The sequence below is a fragment of the Agelaius phoeniceus genome, chromosome 2 (genome assembly GCF_051311805.1).
Source record: "Agelaius phoeniceus isolate bAgePho1 chromosome 2, bAgePho1.hap1, whole genome shotgun sequence".
NCBI lineage: Eukaryota > Metazoa > Chordata > Aves > Passeriformes > Icteridae > Agelaius > Agelaius phoeniceus.
The window spans coordinates 13,854,416-13,873,281 of record NC_135266.1 but is presented as its reverse complement, the minus strand read 5'-3'; the positions used below and the strand labels follow the sequence as shown (position 1 = coordinate 13,873,281).

Sequence of the window (18,866 nt, the reverse complement as noted above, 5' to 3'; positions counted from 1 at the left end):
GCTGCTGTTCCTGTACTGAACATGGTGAAAATGTCAGTGTTCCTGAGGAATGTCACAGTGACCTGTGGCTGAAGCTTGAAAAGGAGGTGGACCAGGTGCCATTTGGTTCTGGAGGGAGTCACATAGACAACAGTGCTGGCCCAAGCTTCACTGTTGCTTGAAGATGCAGGATGAAGTTTCATAGCCTTAATAAGCTGCTCTTAACATAGAACTGCTACCAAAAGAGCTTGTGCATAGGTCATTTTGTTGAGCTGACCTAATCTACTGGGTAGCTGCTACTGAAAAGGGAGAGGCTTGGTTGTGTGCTTTGCTTTTTCCTTGTGTAGGCTCTGTGGTTGTCTCTTCTCTCTTGTGTTAGCTTTAGCTGTTTACACCTTTCAATTAGTTGTTTTCATGTGCAAAAAAGAAAAAGGTTTGTTTGGTTTTTCTTCTGTCTATTTCACCGCTGCTGGAAGTTGGAGCTGTTGACACACACATGTGATTAACACCTGATTAGTGTTGATGCTGTAGTTTGAGCAGTAGTGCTTAAATGTGGTGGTGTTGGCAGGGGTCTTAGGATGAGGGAAGAGACGAGAATGTTGACTCCATGTTTCAGAAGGCTTGATTTATTATGTTATGATATATATTATATTAAAACTACACTAAGAGAATAGAAGAAAGGATTTCATCAGAAGGCTAGCTAAGAATAGAAAAGGAATGAATAACAAAGGCTTGTGACTGACCGTGACAGTCCGGACAGCTGGACTGTGATTGGCCATTAATTAGAAACAACCACATGAGACCAATCACAGATCCACCTGTTGCATTCCTCAGCAGCAGATAATCATTGTTTACATTTTGTTCCTGAGGCCTCTCAGCTTCTCAGGAGAAAAAATCCTAAGGAAAAGATTTTTCATAAAATATGTCTGTGACACTTAACCAGGAGTGAAGGGAGAGTAATGTTGAAACCCTGCCTTTTATGTGTGTGATTGATTGCTTGTGTGATTATTTACCTCAGGAAATAGGTCCTGGTTCTGTGGTCCTTAAAGCTCCATGTGTGATGAATGTGTCTGCTCCAGGGGTGATGGCTGGTCTTGAGGCACGGCGCTGTGCATGAGTGGCACATTTGTACTGGTCCTGCAGAGCAGACTGGCCATGTTCATGTTGAGGGCTTCTGGTTTGGGTCCTCTGTGGTACCTGTGGGGCTCTGAGCCTCAGTTAATCTCCTGTGAACCAAAAGTCTGAGCAGGAGAGAGCTGTGTTGTGTAAGAGGGGTTTATTTGAAACCGAGGGCTGTGTCACACGGAGGAGCTTTGGAGTGTGTGAATGGCTGTGCTCTCCTGGAGAACTCTGGTAGGACCAGCTTGGTGCAGTCCTGTTATTGTGCCTTTTATGGAGAGTTCCCCTGAGCTTTCTTTTGAAAGAAAGCTTGGATTGCTCTTGAGGAATATGGGAAAAAACTAACATCAGAGGTAGTTAGTTAGTTAGTACAGAGTAGATGAGCGGAAAAATCAAAATACAGGGACAAACTACCTGAAATTACAGATGTACCCATAGAGAGATTTTGCTCCTGTTGACTCCAGTTTCATTTATATAGAAATTTTCCTGAATTGCAGACTGTAAGGTCATAAGTAATACTTTTTCAATTAATATAATATATTGTAGTTGCTTTCTTTCCCTTTGTTGCAGCATCCCACCTACTTTTAGTCTTTGAAGAGAACGGTGTACTGTGCATCTGTTACTTTTACATGACCCTGTAGTCTTAAAACTAAAGAAATTAAAAAGTATTTTATGTTTAAGTATTTTAATTCTCTTTTTATAATTTTTGCTTATTTCAGGTACATGCAGAGTTTCCTTGAGCTTTTAGAATATGAAAATAAAAGTCCTGAGGATCCTCATGTTCTGGATGAGTGAGTATCTAAAAATGAACTGTTAGGAAAAATAAGTTAATCTGTCTCAAATACCAAGTGGTTTTATACTCTAGGAAAACAGTTACCTTAATTGTAAGTTAGAAGGTATATGGCAAAAGCTAAAATTGTAATTTGGAGTAGAATGTAGGTATCTTAAGTGCTTTTGAACAGTCTATTTTGTATTTATGCAGACTGGTAGTTTAAGAAATGGCATGAAATGCTTCCTTCAAGACTGTATTGAGAAAACAACATGGATGGGAGACTATACTTGCATATCAGATACTTAAGACTAAAGTGTTGTTTTAGTATACATTGGGCTTGGTGCTCTATTGTAAATAAAGTATGTTAATACATTCGTAGTTTGGGGTTTTTTTCAGTTTGAAAGCATTCTGATGTGTCAGTCATTGTTTTTATCTAAAAGCTTTTTTTAATGGACTTCAATTAGTGGTGTTCACCTACCTCACTGAGTAACATTACTTGAAAAGAAAGGAAAACTTAGCCAATTTTCTTTATCAACAAAATCACATTGAAATTGCTATAAGAATGTTCCCTTGAAATGTGTGTGCATAAAACAGAGAAGAACCCCACATGTGAGAACAGCAGGTGCAACATATGCATCAGAGACTTGAAAACAAAATAACTAAAACACAAACACACACACACTCATACAGACAGCTGTCCATTACTGGGGTCTGTTGTTACCCTGTACCTATAGCAGTCAGCTTTGTTTCAGGATATTACTTCTTGCAGGATTTTGTTCCATTAATTAACTTTCTTAGGGTAGTTTGTCTTTTGGATTCCTTTTTAAGTTCTGAAATCCTGCATGATCAAGAAGTGCTTTAAAGAGAGCTTCATCAAATGCCTTGCTCTGTTTGTGCACCATGCAGCCTGTGTTGTGCAAAAATGGTGTTTTGCCTTCAGCAAACTTCATATACATACATTGTCTTGTTACATTAGGTTAAATAAGGGCTTTGGGAGGTGCTGCATTTCAAATGTTGTGCACTTTTGGTTGTGAGCATGTTACCTGAGATCTTGACACTTTAGCTTTTGTGTTTCAACCAATACACGGAGGAGAAACTCAGGTGCAGGAGTACAAAGTTGCCTGCGTGGCAGAGCTGTAGAAGGAGCCATATGGATTAAAGACTGACTGAATTGGAGTGCTATTGAACAAGGGGGAAGTAACCATTTACTCAGAGTGAGTTCTATGCTGGAATGCTGCCTGCAGTTCTGGGTACTGCCTTTTAAGAAATTAAAACACTCACGGGCAGTACTGATGTGAAGGGAACAAGATTTAGAGCCTTGGATATTTCCACCTCTGAATAATGCTGAAGGCATTTGTCTAGACTGGCAAAAAAAGATACTGGAGACACTGGAAGTCTGCATGTGCCAAAAATAAGGTCACTGTAATAAGGAATAATGGGTTGCTCTAACTGAAGAACTGGAGCATTAAAAAATGTTTGTTTTTTTTATTAAAGTTGAGAATGTGTGCAGGGCAAAAAGTAAAGATTGTAATATTAATGAGAACAGACTGAGGCTGTAGAGCATCCATTTTAAAAGCTTTTATAAGTAGATTAGATAGATTTAGTGACATTCTAGGCGTGCTTATTCTGTAGAGGATAAATCAAATCAATTTTTCAACCACCTCTAGCTGTCACATTTTGTGATTCTGTATTTACATCATCGGCATGTTTGCTGATGACACAGGAATTTGTGTTTGTGACTAGTTTATCAGCAGGCTTTCCTTTATGGGGTTAAGTTACCAAACTTAACCCCATAAGTTAGGGTTATGGGGTTGCCTTTTGAGATGTCATGAGCTGTCCTAAGCACCTGAGTGAGCTTGGCAAAGGAAACACAGGTCCTTTTAAGCCTGTCATGTCCAGGATGTGTGGGTTGAGGTTGTGGTTTTGTAACTTCTGAAACCATCTTTCAGTATTTAGGTAGCTGAATTTCAGCTTTTTATGAACTTCAGAGGTTCAAGGTAGATCACAGTATAATAAATAAAGGCTGATGAGTAGTTCTCTTGGAGATCTAGTTTAGAGTCTCATAATTAACACATCAATTATCTGATTCTACCATATGGGTATGGCATTCCTGATACTGTTTCATGGCAACTGCAAATATTGTTTGCGATGCTCTAAATGAGTATGAGAACAAATATTTCATAATGAAGCAAATATCAATATCATTCAGGATAACTGTTTGTTAAAAGCTTTGAAATCTTGCACTTATTGTATTCTGTGTAATTAAGTAGATAAAATAAGTATGCATGGAATTTATTGCTACCTGTTGAGGTGAAGTTCAACTGGGGTCTTTGACAGTAAGACCTGTCTTCTGTACCACATCTGACCTTTGAAAAGACATTAAAACTGTATTATCTGATTAAAAAGCAGATTTGTTCTTTTTTGCAGTATTGGATAGACTGTCTAAGATTAGAAAGTCAGATTTACTTTCCTGCTCTGGGATGTCATCTATTCCTAACTTACTGAAGCCTATGCCATTTAATTGCATATTGAGCTGTAATTAGACCTTTTAAAATATTCTTTACAAACCATGTCTTTCAAAAATAGTCTTAACTATGTCCATATTTATCTTAGGATTATACAGATAAATCTAACAAATTTCTCAGCTCCTGTGTCAGTATTCCATGTTGCTGCTACCTAGCCATATCCTAATTTCATGTCTTGTGGTCAGAAGCCCATCAGTATAGTCAGGAAGTATCAGGAATGCTGCTTTTCACTGGAGAAAACCTCCACATTTCTGAGTTAATTTAAGTTTGCATAAAAGTTTTCTGTTCTCTTCTGACTACATGTATCATTGCGTGTGGAATTTTAGTCTTTATCTAGGACTTTGTTTAAGTCCTAGAAGACACTTTGTTTAAGTGTCTTTAGGGATGCATAAATAGAAATAGTTCTTTTCTTTAACCAGATTGAGTTGCTTAAAGAAAAACCTGGAAGATTATAAGGTATGTCTGGTCCTTTGGACCAAAGCCCTTTTTGCAGGCAGTAGCTGTGGGGTATCTGAGTACCTTACCAAGAGCAACCTGTGAGGGGTTGGAGCAGCTTCACCTCTTGGCTCCTTTCTGCTGTCCTGTTCCTGTGTGGAACATGCTCTAGAACAGCACAATTACTTGTTAATGTTACAGGGTATATGGCTCATAGTGCACAAGACCCAGCCTTGCATCCTTTGGTCACTGAATGCCCATCCTTGTCCAAGGATGTCAGGTGATTTAGGCATTTCATGATGGCCCCCATCCCTTCTCCCTAACTAGTGTCACAGGATGTGAATCTTGCCTGGGTAGAAGTGCCTTTGTTCCAGTACCATCCCAGCAGCTTCTGTTTGGAGCTGAACATGGTCCATGCCTGTCCACCTCAGACACTCAAAAAACATGAAGAATAACAGGGCAGTTGATTTTTAGAAATTAAAGAGTGCCTTGTTGGACTTTCTGTCAGCTGAGGTGAACGCTTCTGTTGTGGCTAATCAGGGTAACAGTAGCAGAGGAGAGAAGGGGAGCTAAACTGATCATTCAAGGAGGTTGGATATCCACAGATGTACTCTGTCAGTGTTGGTAGTAGTTCTTCAATTACTGTTTTCTGAAATGGTGCAATGCTTTTATCAGTTGAACAGAAGACTGTCCCCTGACTATTTGTGGTTTTATTGCTGCTTGTCTGGAGAGCCTGCTGTAGTGTTCTCAGAGTTTGGGCTCTCTTTCTGGGGAAACCATTTTCTGTATTAATGTTATGGTACTGTAGATGTCATCCATGTACTGGCACAGCTGTGTGTGAGGCCACACAGTGAAGTGAACTGGGAAATGGATGTAGTGGAAGAGTAGTCCACTCTGTGCTCCCTAAAATGTTATCATGTGGCCCACAGAGGCAGCAGTGCCCCTGCAAGTGGAGAGGGTGAGTGGTTATAGGAGTTGGTGCAGAGACTAAACTAAAGCTGATTGTCAGAGTGGCCCAACTTCTCTCTGCTCCTAGTGAATGAATTGGGAAGATGGATGTTCGTGAGTTTTATCTTTTTTGTGAATGTTGGACAAAATCCTTTGAAGAGATTTTTTTCCCACTGGCATTGTTCTAATGAAGCATTTCAGAAGTGTTTCAGTTTCTCTGTTGCCTTCTGTTGGTTAGCAGACCTCATGAAGCCCCAGTGCAGCATTGCCACATTCCTGTCACTGTCAGTAGCATGGGCATTTGTAAAATGGTAGGTTACTTTTACCTTTTTGATAACACAGATATCTTCTTTAGCTGTAGAGGGGTGAGGTGGAAGTTTTTCTGCAGTTCTGCCAAACAGTGTGATAACAGGGAGCCCCAAGATAAGGTGTCCATGCTTGGTGAAGGGTGCAACGGGCAGAAGTGTTGGAAATTTCCCAAGATGTCACTATCCAGTAAACACATGGGTTTAAGCTGTGTTTCAAAATTGAAGGGTTTGTAAAAACTGCTGTTCACATGTGCTCTCAAAGGACATTTAGTGCAGCCTCTACACCCCCGAGTTTCTCTTTGTGGCCCTCTCAAGGGAGGGTGTGGGGGAGTGTCCTGGAGCTGGCAGCCACTGAGGCTGTCAGCTGCCAGCATGTCTGAGATAAGGTGCACAAGGAACTTGGTAAACAAGAGCCTTCCTTTCTGCAGAGTTGCAGTTAAAATAGTGGCTCTGTAAGCAGTTTGAGCTAAGTAAATGTTGGAGTACATCTGATTAAGAAGGTGCTGTTTTGTTACTTTTACGTAAAGTGAAATGCTACTTTAATTAGTTTTGAACTTTGGAAGTAGATATACTTTCTAGTAGAGAAATCTTTCAGAGTGTGAACTTTCACCTCTCTTTCTTGTGATATTCAGCTGCCAGTTAGCACTGATTCAAAAAACAGCAGCCATTGAGAAAAACTTCAGACCGTTGCATTTAAAAGGGTTTTTACTCTTCTCACCACTTTTGTGCTTTTCATGTTTCAGGTAATAATATCCATAAGAGACACTAAAAAAATCCCTTTGTCTTTATATTGACTTTCTTATGCTTGTTTTCTTGTACTGTAATGATGGATCAAGACAGAGTTATATATATAGGTTATTAGGAAGTTAATTAATGATTGTCACAACACAAGTTATTTCTTGTATTTGCAGAATTTTTTAGCCTTCATTTATTTAACACCTGCAGTAATGCCTTAAGTATTCTTCTGTTAATGCAGAAACCATTGAAGCTCACTGAACTAAAGTAGCTTCTTATTAATATCTCTCATTTGTCAAACCAACTGCATTATTTATTCTTCATGGTTTTGAAAATACACAGAATTGTGGATAAAAAAATGTAACTGGTAAAAAATTTTCAGAGCTGTTCTGGAGTATTCCTAGTTAATCCCATACACAGTTTAAAAATTCCTTGATATGGTCTCCCACAGTTTGAGCACAGTAAAAGCTTGGTGGCTTTTGGGGGTGTAACAGGTAGAGGGACTGTAAGGAATGAGTGTTAAGGTTAAGGAGTTGTATTCTGATTTCTGCTCTGCTACTTTGAAATGTGCCTGTATTCCTCTTGTGTTTGCTCCTTTAAAAACATCTGCTTAATGGAAACACATGAGTGAACTCAGTTATCTTGGAAGATGGAACAGGAGTTTGGTCATATCAGTGCAATAATCAGGCATTCCTTTATTATATATTTAGTTTTATGCTGACTAAGCTTCAGCTATGATTTTGCTGGTCTGCAGCAGATAAACCTAAGTCCTTTGCCCTTTGGCATGGTCTGTGCATTGAAGCACTTTTGTAGTGGGATATCAGTGAACAATTTGCCCTCTTGGCATCAGGTATATATTTTGGATAGTGGAGGTATTTAAAAACAAATAGCAGAGCAAACAACAGCTAGGAGAGAGTGTTGTCAGTTGTGTTTCAGATGTGACTGTAAACATTGCTTCCAGCTCTGCTCTTTGCCAGGGCCTTGTGCTCAGAAACAGAGAAGCAGCACAAGTACAGCCGGGCACTCTGACATCGCCTCTCTGAGGTAACAGATCCCACAGAGCCAAGGCTCCATAAACACATCAGGTCCATAAACCTTTTAAGCATTAAATGTTCTAAGCTGCCCAGTCAGCAAGACTGGTAAGTAAGAGAACAGTCATTCTGTACTGTGATAGTATTTAGAATGGGGAATTAGGTAGTTAAAACTTCCCCTTTTTTATGCAACAGAGTAGTGTTGAAAGACTGCTGAACTGTTTGTTAACACACAGGCAAAAACTGCTAGCTAGACTTAGGATCAGGAAAAAAGTAGTAAAAAGGGATCCTACATTCCTTTGCAGATGGCAGTGTAGAGTGGGAGCAATTATTTTAAAAGTGTATCACTTGTTAAAAATGGTATAAAAAATTGCTGTCTTGACTAAGTGGCACTGAAAAGGAAGAAAACATCTTATTTATATGTGGTGACCAATGGCTGGGTTTTTTTTACTTTTTGTGGTCTTGGTTCTTTCCCTTGTTCATTTGCAGGGGGATTGGACTAGATGACCTTTCAATGATTTCTGTGATTCTTTCATTAGCTAATGTATATTCTGCTTTTGATAAAAATAAAATACATTTATTTTCAGTATTTGTTATAAATCTACCAAGAATGTTCTATTGATGTTTTTTGTAAAAGGATCTGTAGAGTTGCAGATGCAGGCATAGTTGAACAAGTGTTCCAGCTCTGCTTTCTTTGGAAAGCTGCATTTCACCATTTGTACTTTCTATAACAGCATTATATAAACATTGTGTTATTAACATTAATTTAACATTGGAGAATGTAGCAGGATTAAGTAGTACTGATTTTCCATGTTTCCTCTTTAGAAAGCTATTATTAATTGATATTTCAAGTATGTATGGGTTTGCATGGGGGGGAAAAAAGGATGAGCACATTGAAGATCATAGGTGTTGAGCCGCCTTGGCAGGAGAGACAGAAATCCTCTGAGCTGTTTGAAAGGAAATGCTCGTTAAAAGCAATGGGAGTTTTGTCTAAAAGCTGCCGAGCTCCGGACGAGAGCTCCGTTGTATTCGCTCTGCCATCCAGTGGTGGCAGAGGAAACTGAACACGAGTCGCACACACAATTACCTGTCCTGAGAGTCTAACTTAGCCCACGAGATGGAAGGTGAAGGAAATGCATTCAAAATTCACTGCACGGGTTGAGGTGTTGGGAAGAAAACACAATTTTTTCTAAGGAAATAATAAAGGGGGGTCAGTTTTTTTCCCTGAGTTTCCTTTCCAGTCTCTCAGCTACTGTTAGGAGTTACAGGGGATGACAGTTATGGTAGTACATATGATTGTGCTGAAAGAGAACCTTCTGCTATCCATCAGTGTTGAAGAGAGATTAATTTAATTTCAATGAATATTTGTGGGAGAAATAACTTATTTGGAGCTCTAAATGCTTCACAGGTCTTGTGAGTGAGAGGTTGATCAAATACTTGTCTTTAAATAGGCTTGTTTAGATACTATATTTTTGTATTTTCCCTCTGATATTTGTTACTGACTGGGAGGCATAGTAAACAGATAATATGATTATGCTGTTGTTGAGTTTAATTTTATTTCTAACAATCTGTTTCTAATTTTGTTTCCTCCAGCTTTTTAGATGTTTTAATTAAAGTTAGGAACAGACACAATGACGTGGTTCCAACCATGGCACAAGGGGTGATTGAATACAAGGAAAAATATGGCTTTGATCCATTTGTTAGCAGTAACATCCAGTATTTCCTAGATAGATTCTACACCAACCGCATCTCTTTCCGTATGCTTATTAACCAACACAGTAAGTAATTGCTTTTCTCTTCCTTGGAAACTCAGTTATTGCTTGTAAACCTGAAGATGAAGCTTTGTTTTATATTTTTTTTTCCTTACTCATGACTGTTCTGTGCTAATTGTGGCAAAAGAGATACTGGCAGCTGTTGATTTGGTACTTTGCAATGATCAGAAATGAATCCAAAACACCAGTTTGCTTTCTTTTAGAATTGTCAGTCTTTGTTAGTGTGGCTGTTGCTTTTTAGTCTTACTGGCTGAGATGGCTTGTGAAGTGATACATAAAGTATTTTTAGGTAGTAGTAGAGTAGCTGTATCTTCTGCTCACAAAGTTTTCAACATAGTTTGTAGAGCTCATTTATTTCATAATGAAATGCAAAGATGCCATACATTTTAAATAGGTTAGGTACTATACATCCTGTTTTTTCCAGCAAGTTATCTAGGCTTTCTTGCCTTCTAAAGAAGGTTGAGTATTTCTAACTGAAGTTTTAAATTACATCTCTTGTCTTCCCTTACTTCCTATTTCCTGTTTATGAATAAATGCTGGAATTAGTCATCCTTTGTCATTAGGTTCTGTTTCATTTGTTGTTACTAATAAACTCGCTTTTTTATATTCATATTACAGAGTGAAGGGAGTTACTTGCACAGCTCCTATTAACCAGTATGTGTAACCATGCAGAAAGTGATCTGTGTAAAGTTAAGGACAGTCTTCTGATCTGCTTTAGTGTGTCTTGTGCCTTTTAGCTCTAGAACTTCATTCTCTGCTCAGTGTTTTGCTTTTCTGAGCTCTTAGAAGTTGTTGTATGCTGCAGATAATGCAAATGCTGGAGTATGAGGTGTTTTACTACAAGTTGTGTGTCTTTCCAGTAACCTTTCATGTGACTAACCAAATGCCTTGCTGTGTGTGTACAGATAACTTGAATGCGGCAAAGCACAGAAAATGAGAGAAATGTACGGCTTTTTCTTTACTTGCACCTGGGCAGAGAAGTGACAGACATAAAACCAAGTTAAAAGGCTTTCAAAGAAGAGTTCTAGCAATAGAGTACAAACATTGTCCTAGTATAATTCTTGGGCTGAGTGCTACTGTAATTTGCAGTAATCCTAAAATATTAAACTTGAGTCATTCAAATGAACTAGCTTTTCCTATGGATCCCCCTCTTTAATTGTTTAGAGCTTAGAACTGCTTGTAGATGCTTAAAGTTTAGTTAACCTTGTATAATGTCTGTGTGTTAGCAGTGTGTGGTCTGTCTGTAATGACAAATATTAATCTTGAAGCACTGAAGAAAAAGATAATTGGAAAGCAGAATGCAAATCCAGGTTTTTGCATGGTTTGCATTTCTGTTCCTACATTCCTGGCAGACTGTTTGTTTCCTCCAGAACTGTTCTGCAGGACACAGTGCCCAGGGTGTGAGCTTGCTGTGCCCAGGGTAGGAAAAGCTTTCAGATTTAGACTTTTGCTCACCTCATGCTGCACCTGCTTCATGTCAGAGCTCACTAACTTGCTAAAATGGCAGAAAATCACTCCTGAAATAAAGTACAAAACCTTTCTACTTTGGGAGTTGTCTTTAAACTCTTGGTGCAGGGTCTGGTGAGTAGCAGACCCTTGTACAGAGAGGGAGTGGGGATCATACTGCTGAGATCCAGGGAGTGGAGTGAGTGAGACCTCTGTGCCTGCTGTGAAATTGCAGCTTAGGTGAGTGTTAAAGGCTTCTAATGATGCCTTACAGCTCCACAGTCCTTTTTACTGTAATGTTTTCATTGTTGTGAGTGCTTCTGTTCTGACATAACAGTATGAATGTTTTATATTTTAATTTTATCTAATTTTTGTGATCTGCTTTGAAATGTAGGTTTTCACCTTAACCCTCCCACATCATGAATTCTGTTTTAACTAGTCTTGACTATAAAAACTGAAAATAAAGAAAAGGGAGGGAAGATGAGCAGTTAGACAAGTAGTCTCCTTAAAGGAGGATTCTGGCAACTTGCTGGAGTATCTTTTTACAAAATGATGCAGTATCCAGTAAATCTCAGATACCATCAGATTCCAACTTTCTGGCCTGCCTCAAGGGTAATAAATAATTTACTACCATTTCTTTTTTATTTTAGCACTTCTGTTTGGTGGAGATATTAATCCTGCTCATCCCAAACATATTGGAAGTATTGATCCTAATTGTGATGTGGCAGAGGTGGTTAAAGGTAAGATGAAGTTAATATTTTTGTTACTGAAATCCCCTAACTTAAAATATTCAGAAATAATTTATTGACATACAAGCAACTGAAGGCGATTTAGATCCATTTCTTCTTTTCTTATTTTATTAAATGAAAGTTCTGCTCACAATAAAGCCTGGGGCTTATTGAGCCTTTCTAACGTTTTCATTATTGAAAAGAGAGAAACTTTTAGTTTGTTAACAGAACTAAGAACACAATTTGATTTTTAATAGCTTTAACCTGTACTTTGAAATATCAGATGAAGTGTCTAAATGTTTTGTTAAACTTTAGGTGTTTCCTTCCTGAAATACTTAGAAGCAGGTTCTCATGTACTGCTTTTGTATCACATGAGGTATTACAGAAAACTAAGAGTAAGTGAAATTTCAATTTTGTTTAGCTAGGCCTTTTAGTAAAATGTCCTCAGGTGTGCAGCTATCCCAGTGAAGCTCCACATTGCTCTGTCACCTGATCATACACAGCCTGTTCTGTCTCCTGCAGAAGACATGGATGTGGTGGTTGTACCTGACTGGCCTGGCACAGTCACACTGCAGGTCCTGTTTGCTCTGTGTTGTGAATGTTTACCTGCTTTCAGAATGTTAGCAAGGAGGCCTGAGGCAATGCTTCCTGCTTCAGGAACATCTCCATGGAGGGTTCACACTCTGGGTGTGTCTGTTTGCAAATGCGGGTCCTGCTGTAGGAGAGAATTGCAGGCTCTGTCCTTTGCTGCTGTTTGTGCAGCTGCAAAGGGGGGTAGAATGTGTTTCTCCACTTTCTCTCAACCTTTGGTGAACTGAGAGGGAAGCCTTTCTTATCTCAAAGTCTGACCTGCATGGTAGCTCACTTTGTAATGCTTTTTACAGCTCTCTTACAGCTTTTTTTCTACCCCTTCTTGGCTCCTGAGGTGGTCTTTTTCATCAGCTTTTTTTCCTTTTGATTGACCTTATTCCACTTTGGCCTCAGCATTTTGTGGGTTACAGCCATGTTGTTTATTTAGCTTTGCCTTCTAATAGCAATATTTGAATCAATTTTGATCATCAGATTCACAGTTGCTGCCTTTGACAGGGGAGTGCACAGTGTCAGACGGTGCTAAGTCCAGTTTTCAAACAAGTAGCTAAACTAGATCATACACAACACTGACCAAACAGTGTCCAGTGTTGCCTTTCAGAGAAATAAAAGGGCTTAAAGAGAGGGGCTGTACAGTCCTGTCAAGGTGATTGAGGCCTTTTCCTTCTAGAATTGGTGGAAGGGTTAATTTATGTCCTGTATGCTGTGCTAGCTCCCAAATGTTCTGGTTCACAGGCAGCCTTCTGAGCAGTTTATCAGTTAAAATGTTGATTTTGGTAATGTATGTGGCAGCTATAAGCCCTGTGTGCCCTTCAGACAACGTAGAAATGATTTAAACAGCCACATCTTGCTTCAAGCAGCTGCACCAAGTGCTGTGTCTGTGCTGCCTGAGCTGGCTCTCTCTGTCTCGCTGTCTGGCCTGCAATGAGACTTTTGAGCTGACAGCAAATTCAAGTTTTTTCTGGAGCCAGGATTTTAGATTTACCAATAGATCTCTCACTGCTATTGCTGCTTAATCTCCATCCACACCATGAAGCATGCTTTGAACTTCACAGTCTCTTCCACAGTCATAGGACTCTGCTAGAGAATTGGCTTCTAGAGGAAGATGAAATGTTAGCCTGCACTCAGAGTGTTTGACCCAGATTTGCTAAGAAAGCAATAAGAAATCTTTCAAAATACAGAATTACAGGATGGGTCAGGTTGGAAGGGAGCACAGCAAATCATGTGGTCCAACCTCCCTCCCTGCTCAAGCAGGGTCATCCCAGAGCACCTGGCACAGGATTCTGCCCAGGTGGTTCTTGAACATCTTCAGTGAAGGAGATTCCACACCCTCCCTGGGCAATCTGTGCCAGTGCTCCTTCCCTGCACAGGGAAGAAGTTCTTCCTCATGTTCACGTGGAGCTTCCTGTGCATCAATTTCTGCCTCTGTTCCTATTGCTCAGCATCACAGAAAAGAGCCTCCAAAAGGCTCCATCCTTTTGGCACCTCCCCTGCAGATACTTTTAAACAGTGATAGGCTTCCCTCAGTTGTCTCTTCTCAAGGCTGAGCAGGCCCAGCTCCCTCAGACTTTCCTCATAAGAGAGATGTTCCAATCTCTTCATCCTTGTTTCCCTTCACTGGATCTGCTCCAGGAAATCTCTGTCTCTCTTGTCCTAAGGAGCCCAGAACTGGACACAGCCCTCCAGACACGCCTCACTGGGGCTGGGTGGAGGGGCAGGATCACCTCCCTGCCCTGCTGGCACTGCTGTCCCTAATGCACCCCAGGGTCCCATTGGCCCTCTCGGCCCCAGGGCCCTGCTGGCTCATGGACAGCTCATTGTCCATGGACCCCCAGGCCCTTCTCTGCAGAGCTGCTTTCCAGCAGGGCACCCCCAGCCTGTGCTGGTGCCTGGGCTGGTCCTTCCCCAGTGCAGGAGCCTGCATTTGCCTTTTCTGAATTCCAGACCATTCCTGTGCCCATCCCTCCAGCCTGTCAGGGCCCTTCTGAAGGGCTGCCCAGCTCTCGGGGGTGTTGGCCACTCCTCCCAGCTCTGGGCCTGCAGTGACATCACTGAGGAGGCCTCTGCCCCAAGTCACTGATGGATGAGTTAAATACTGGGCCCAGTATTGAACCTTAGGGGGCACCTCTAGTGACAAAGGGTAGCTTACACTTTCTGCCTGTGTTTCAACAATACATAAAGCCTGATTTGGTCTATGGGGAGGTATTTTCAGGGGGAGTCATTTTTGGTTCAGTGAGAAGAAACAAAGAATCTTCTCCAGCTTTTCCCCCAAGAGACCTTGAAAATTAAGTATTGTAAATACTTATTTTATTTGGAGAACCTGAATTTGTGGCTGCAGTGTCATTCTTTTTATTTTGGATGGAAAGAACAAGTATTAAATTGCGATTAGGAAATAAAAAAATAAGTAGATGTTATGGTCAGCCTAAGATTACATCCTTCTGGTTTTCAAGCCCTGAACAAAGAAGAAAAATAGTTTCTCTCCAGTACTGTGCTTTTCTTTGTAGAGCTTTAGATAGAGTTTTCCCTTTCCTGACAACTGGGCTACGAGTGTAGAGAGAAAAAAGGGATTAGATTGGATACCAGCTTTATACTTGTAAACTGGTGCTCACAGTGAGTGTTCTGTCTGTGGCCCTTCACAGGGAGGATGGACACTGCTGGCATTGCTTGATTTTGATAAATCAGTGTTTGTTCTGTTGTTTTGTAGATGCTTATGAAACAGCTAAGATGTTATGTGAACAGTACTATACAGTGGCACCTGATCTGGAAGTTGAAGAATTCAATGGTAATTATGAAATTAATTTAACTGATGTGTGTAAGAAAATGCATTTCTGGTATCTGTGATTCCTAATTTTGTTATTTAATTGTAAATTATAATTTGAACTACGCAGTTACTTTTGTTCTAATGTGTCTATGTGGGCACCTGAGCTATAGTTTATCATCATGATGTGTACTTCTTTGTGCTGAAAGCAGAGCTTTATCTGCTAATTTCACTATCATTTTAAAGAAAATAAACCAAGACTCCTCATAATGGAGAAGGAAACATGCCTGCTGTCTCATCTTCTAACAGAACTCAAACTTGTTTTATTCCAAAATATGCTTATAAACCCATGAATTCCACTGGCACTCTCAACACAGTAGTGAGCCCTTCTGTGTAAGATGGCAAAATTGGGATTTTTATTAGGTAGTCTATGCTTTAAATCCTATCATAAACCTCTCACATGGAAATCTATTTCAAGTTGATTGCAGAGATGATAATTGGATGACACCAAACTGATGAGACAGGCTGTGTCAGCATACTGACTGCTTTCTGTTCATTGTTTTATTGACAAAAGGGAGCTTATTTTGTTTTAGTTAAAAAAAAATTCCTGAGTGATCCTCTCCCAGATTTTGGACAGCAGCCAAACATAAGACTAAGATGGTTCCAAACTTCAGCAGAAGAATTGCAAAAGTCTCAGAAATAGGTAACACTCAATGGGAGAGTGTGGTACTTGGAATGTGTGTTGCTCAAAGTACTACTGAGCAGTGTAGAAATATTTCTCTACACAAGGTGATGCTGTCAGCAATGATGCATTGCCACCCATCTCTCCTAAATACAAAGGACCCAGCCTTCCCCTTTTAAACTGAGTGATTCTAGAGATAAAAGTACTGAGTGTTGCAGCAGAGGACTCAATCAATGCAAAATTCATCTGAAGGCATAAGTAAAAAGATCCAGCAGTAGAGAAAGCAAGTTGCTGGAGCTTTAAAGAAAAAAAAAGTGAATAAAGAATTATGTGTTTCCTTTAAATCAGCTTATCAACATGAGGAAAGCAGCTTTGCAAATTACCTTGCAAGAGCAACAATGACTCATTTTCTATCTCTGTGCCTCTAACAAGTGTGAGTCAGTTTGCCTTGGTTTCAGTGAAGCGTGAGGGAATGGGAGTATGGACAGACAAAAATAACAGAATAAAATATCAAGTTGCCTTGCAGAGCATTGTTTTGGTCTTCTCCTTTTCCTAGGAGTTTTCATTACCATGTTTCTTAAAATAATGACTGGGATTGTTAGCAGCCCTCAGTGCCAAGAGGAATGACGTTGACTCCAGTCATGTTCTTTGTGCATATTTAAATCTTCCTGGAAGATTTTTCTGTGTGAAGCAGACAGTTTGAGACTTTCCTTCAGTCTGACTCTCTGTAACTGCATAATTTAATGCCAGTAGGTACTTGAATGTTCAGGGATGACTTCATCTTCAGCCCCAGAAGTGTCCTGGAATGTATTAAATGCAGCTGTATTATTTCCTGCCCAATCAATCAATGAGCACTCTGGCATTCAGACCTGTGCCAAGCCATACTCCTCTGCTGGAACACTCACAGTGGGACAGCAGTGGACAAACAATTCAGTGATGGCTTGGAATATGGAAGCTGGGATATTGTTTGAAGTATAATTGAAAATTTTTGTGAATACTTGTATTTTGTGTGTTTTAATGAAGGGAAAATATGTAGTTTATTTCAGAATATTTAAACAGTGGGTTTTTCTTTACTTTAAGAATCTTTCTGTGCAGCAAATATGCTTAAATACTATGTGAGCATGTCAAATTTTCCTACTTAATTAGGAATGTTTTCTTGGTTAGTGTACATTGTTGTAGGAAACCAACCATTACTTAGTGAAATTTCATATCTAAACAAAGTCTGCTGACTGGATGGATTTGAAGATCGTAATTATAATGTGTTCTTTCAGGTGATAGCAGTGACTAAAATTTATGGTTTTACTTCATGGAACTAATTTTGCACTGGGAAAATTGGAACATGCTTACATACTTGTCTGTGCCTACATGTTTGTGTTATTCTGGTAAACAGCAGTGCTACAAAATACTGTTCTGAAGGAAAATTATTTGATGCTTTTATTTCTCTTTTTTTTTTAGCTAAAGCTCCAAACAAGCCTATTCAAGTAGTCTATGTACCTTCTCATTTGTTTCATATGTTATTTGAATTATTCAAGGTAGGTTGCACTTATTAATGCTGGGGGGGGGTTTGTGACGCTATTGCTGTTGAAATTGATTCCTTTCAGTTACAGCTCTTAAATATTATTTCAGTTTTCCTTTCTTAAGCTTATCCTTAAGTTTCAAACACTCTTCACTTGTTCAAAAGCCAGACTTCAATCCCTCTCTTATGACCCTGTGTACTTAAAAACTGCCTGGTCTCCCACTTCTCCTGTTGTGCTTTTGTAGCTTTTTTGATTAACTTAGAACACTCATGACAGTCTGGGTTTGCAGTGATGGAATATTCATAAACTTGCAGTTTTTATGAGCTTGCTTCTTTATTGCATATTTGAGGCCTAGGATCAGTGATCCTAACCTATTTGAGGTTAGGATCAGTGTCTTTTTTGTGAAAACATGCCCTGTATCTTTGAATAGTGAAGATGACATGCTTTGTTCTGGTTTTATATTTTCTGAATAATTGGAACAAGAGTGCAAATGGAACATGTGAGAGCTGCTATATCATTTGAAAGAAGAGAGGAGGTCTCTAGGTGGTGCAGCTGAACACCAGAAATTGAGAGGAAAACTTGTATTTGGCCAGAGAGAAACTTTTTCAAAGTACTGTTTTTTGGGGTTTGATTTCTGAAATTTGTCAACTATGTTCATTGAAGTCTTCTCCCATTTTGCCATTTGTAACATTAGTTTTGGAGCAGAACAGATGAGAATTTGTACAGTACATGTGAGTATGTTTTTGGTCCAAGCCATGAAACAGGCTGAAATGAAGTAATGAAACAGGCTGAAGCCAGTAAGTTGTAGCTGTAAAGAACTGAGACTGGCACTGGAAGCTCTTAACATGAAGTCAGATGGACAGATGGTAACTTACACATGACCCAGGCTGAGAAAATCAAAACTAGCTCTCTGTGGTGAATGGCACTGTTGGTGTGGTGATGATGGAGGTGAAGGATGTTCTCATCCTGTGGACATATTTACTTGATTTCACACAGGACCAAAAAAAAAAAAAGTCTTGCTCTCTTTTTTCTGACTATTATCAAATAAATAAAAGGTATGTATAATAAGTTGAAATGTAAAAATTTAACTGGGCAATTCATTGAATTTGTGTTAAATACAGGCTTTTCTATCTTGTACACAACTGTAGGACAGAGTGGATGCTACAAAATAAATTCAAGTTCTAACCTGTCAGAAAAATCTTCTATGTTAAAGTTAGAATCAAAGAGACTGTGTTTTCTTTTATCTTCAGAATTCAATGAGAGCCACAGTGGAATTGCATGAAGGTAAGAAAGAAGCGTATCCATCGATCAAAACCTTAGTCACTTTGGGGAAAGAAGATCTATCTATTAAGGTAAATGCCTAAAAACAATACACATTCCAAACCTGCTAGGTTTAGAGTAGAATGACTTTTAATTTGAAAAAGCAAATTAATTATTGTATCACCTGCTTCATATTCATTAGAACAGAATATTTTCAGCTGGGAAGCACCTACAAGGAGCATCTTGCCTGACCACTTCAGGGC

At 39.4% G+C, this 18,866-nt stretch overlaps 1 protein-coding gene across 1 annotated transcript in view; it reads left to right on the top strand.

Moving 5' to 3' along the window:
* Window positions 1-18,866, top strand: part of PDK3 (pyruvate dehydrogenase kinase 3) — a 54,746-nt gene that overhangs the window by 23,985 nt on the left and 11,895 nt on the right. Inside the window, exons 3-8 of the mRNA XM_054655062.2 lie at window positions 1,818-1,889; window positions 9,446-9,630; window positions 11,721-11,810; window positions 15,091-15,168; window positions 17,282-17,358; window positions 18,594-18,695. Of these exons, the coding sequence (XP_054511037.1) occupies window positions 1,818-1,889; window positions 9,446-9,630; window positions 11,721-11,810; window positions 15,091-15,168; window positions 17,282-17,358; window positions 18,594-18,695 (604 nt within the window). The remainder of the gene's footprint in view (window positions 1-1,817; window positions 1,890-9,445; window positions 9,631-11,720; window positions 11,811-15,090; window positions 15,169-17,281; window positions 17,359-18,593; window positions 18,696-18,866) is intronic.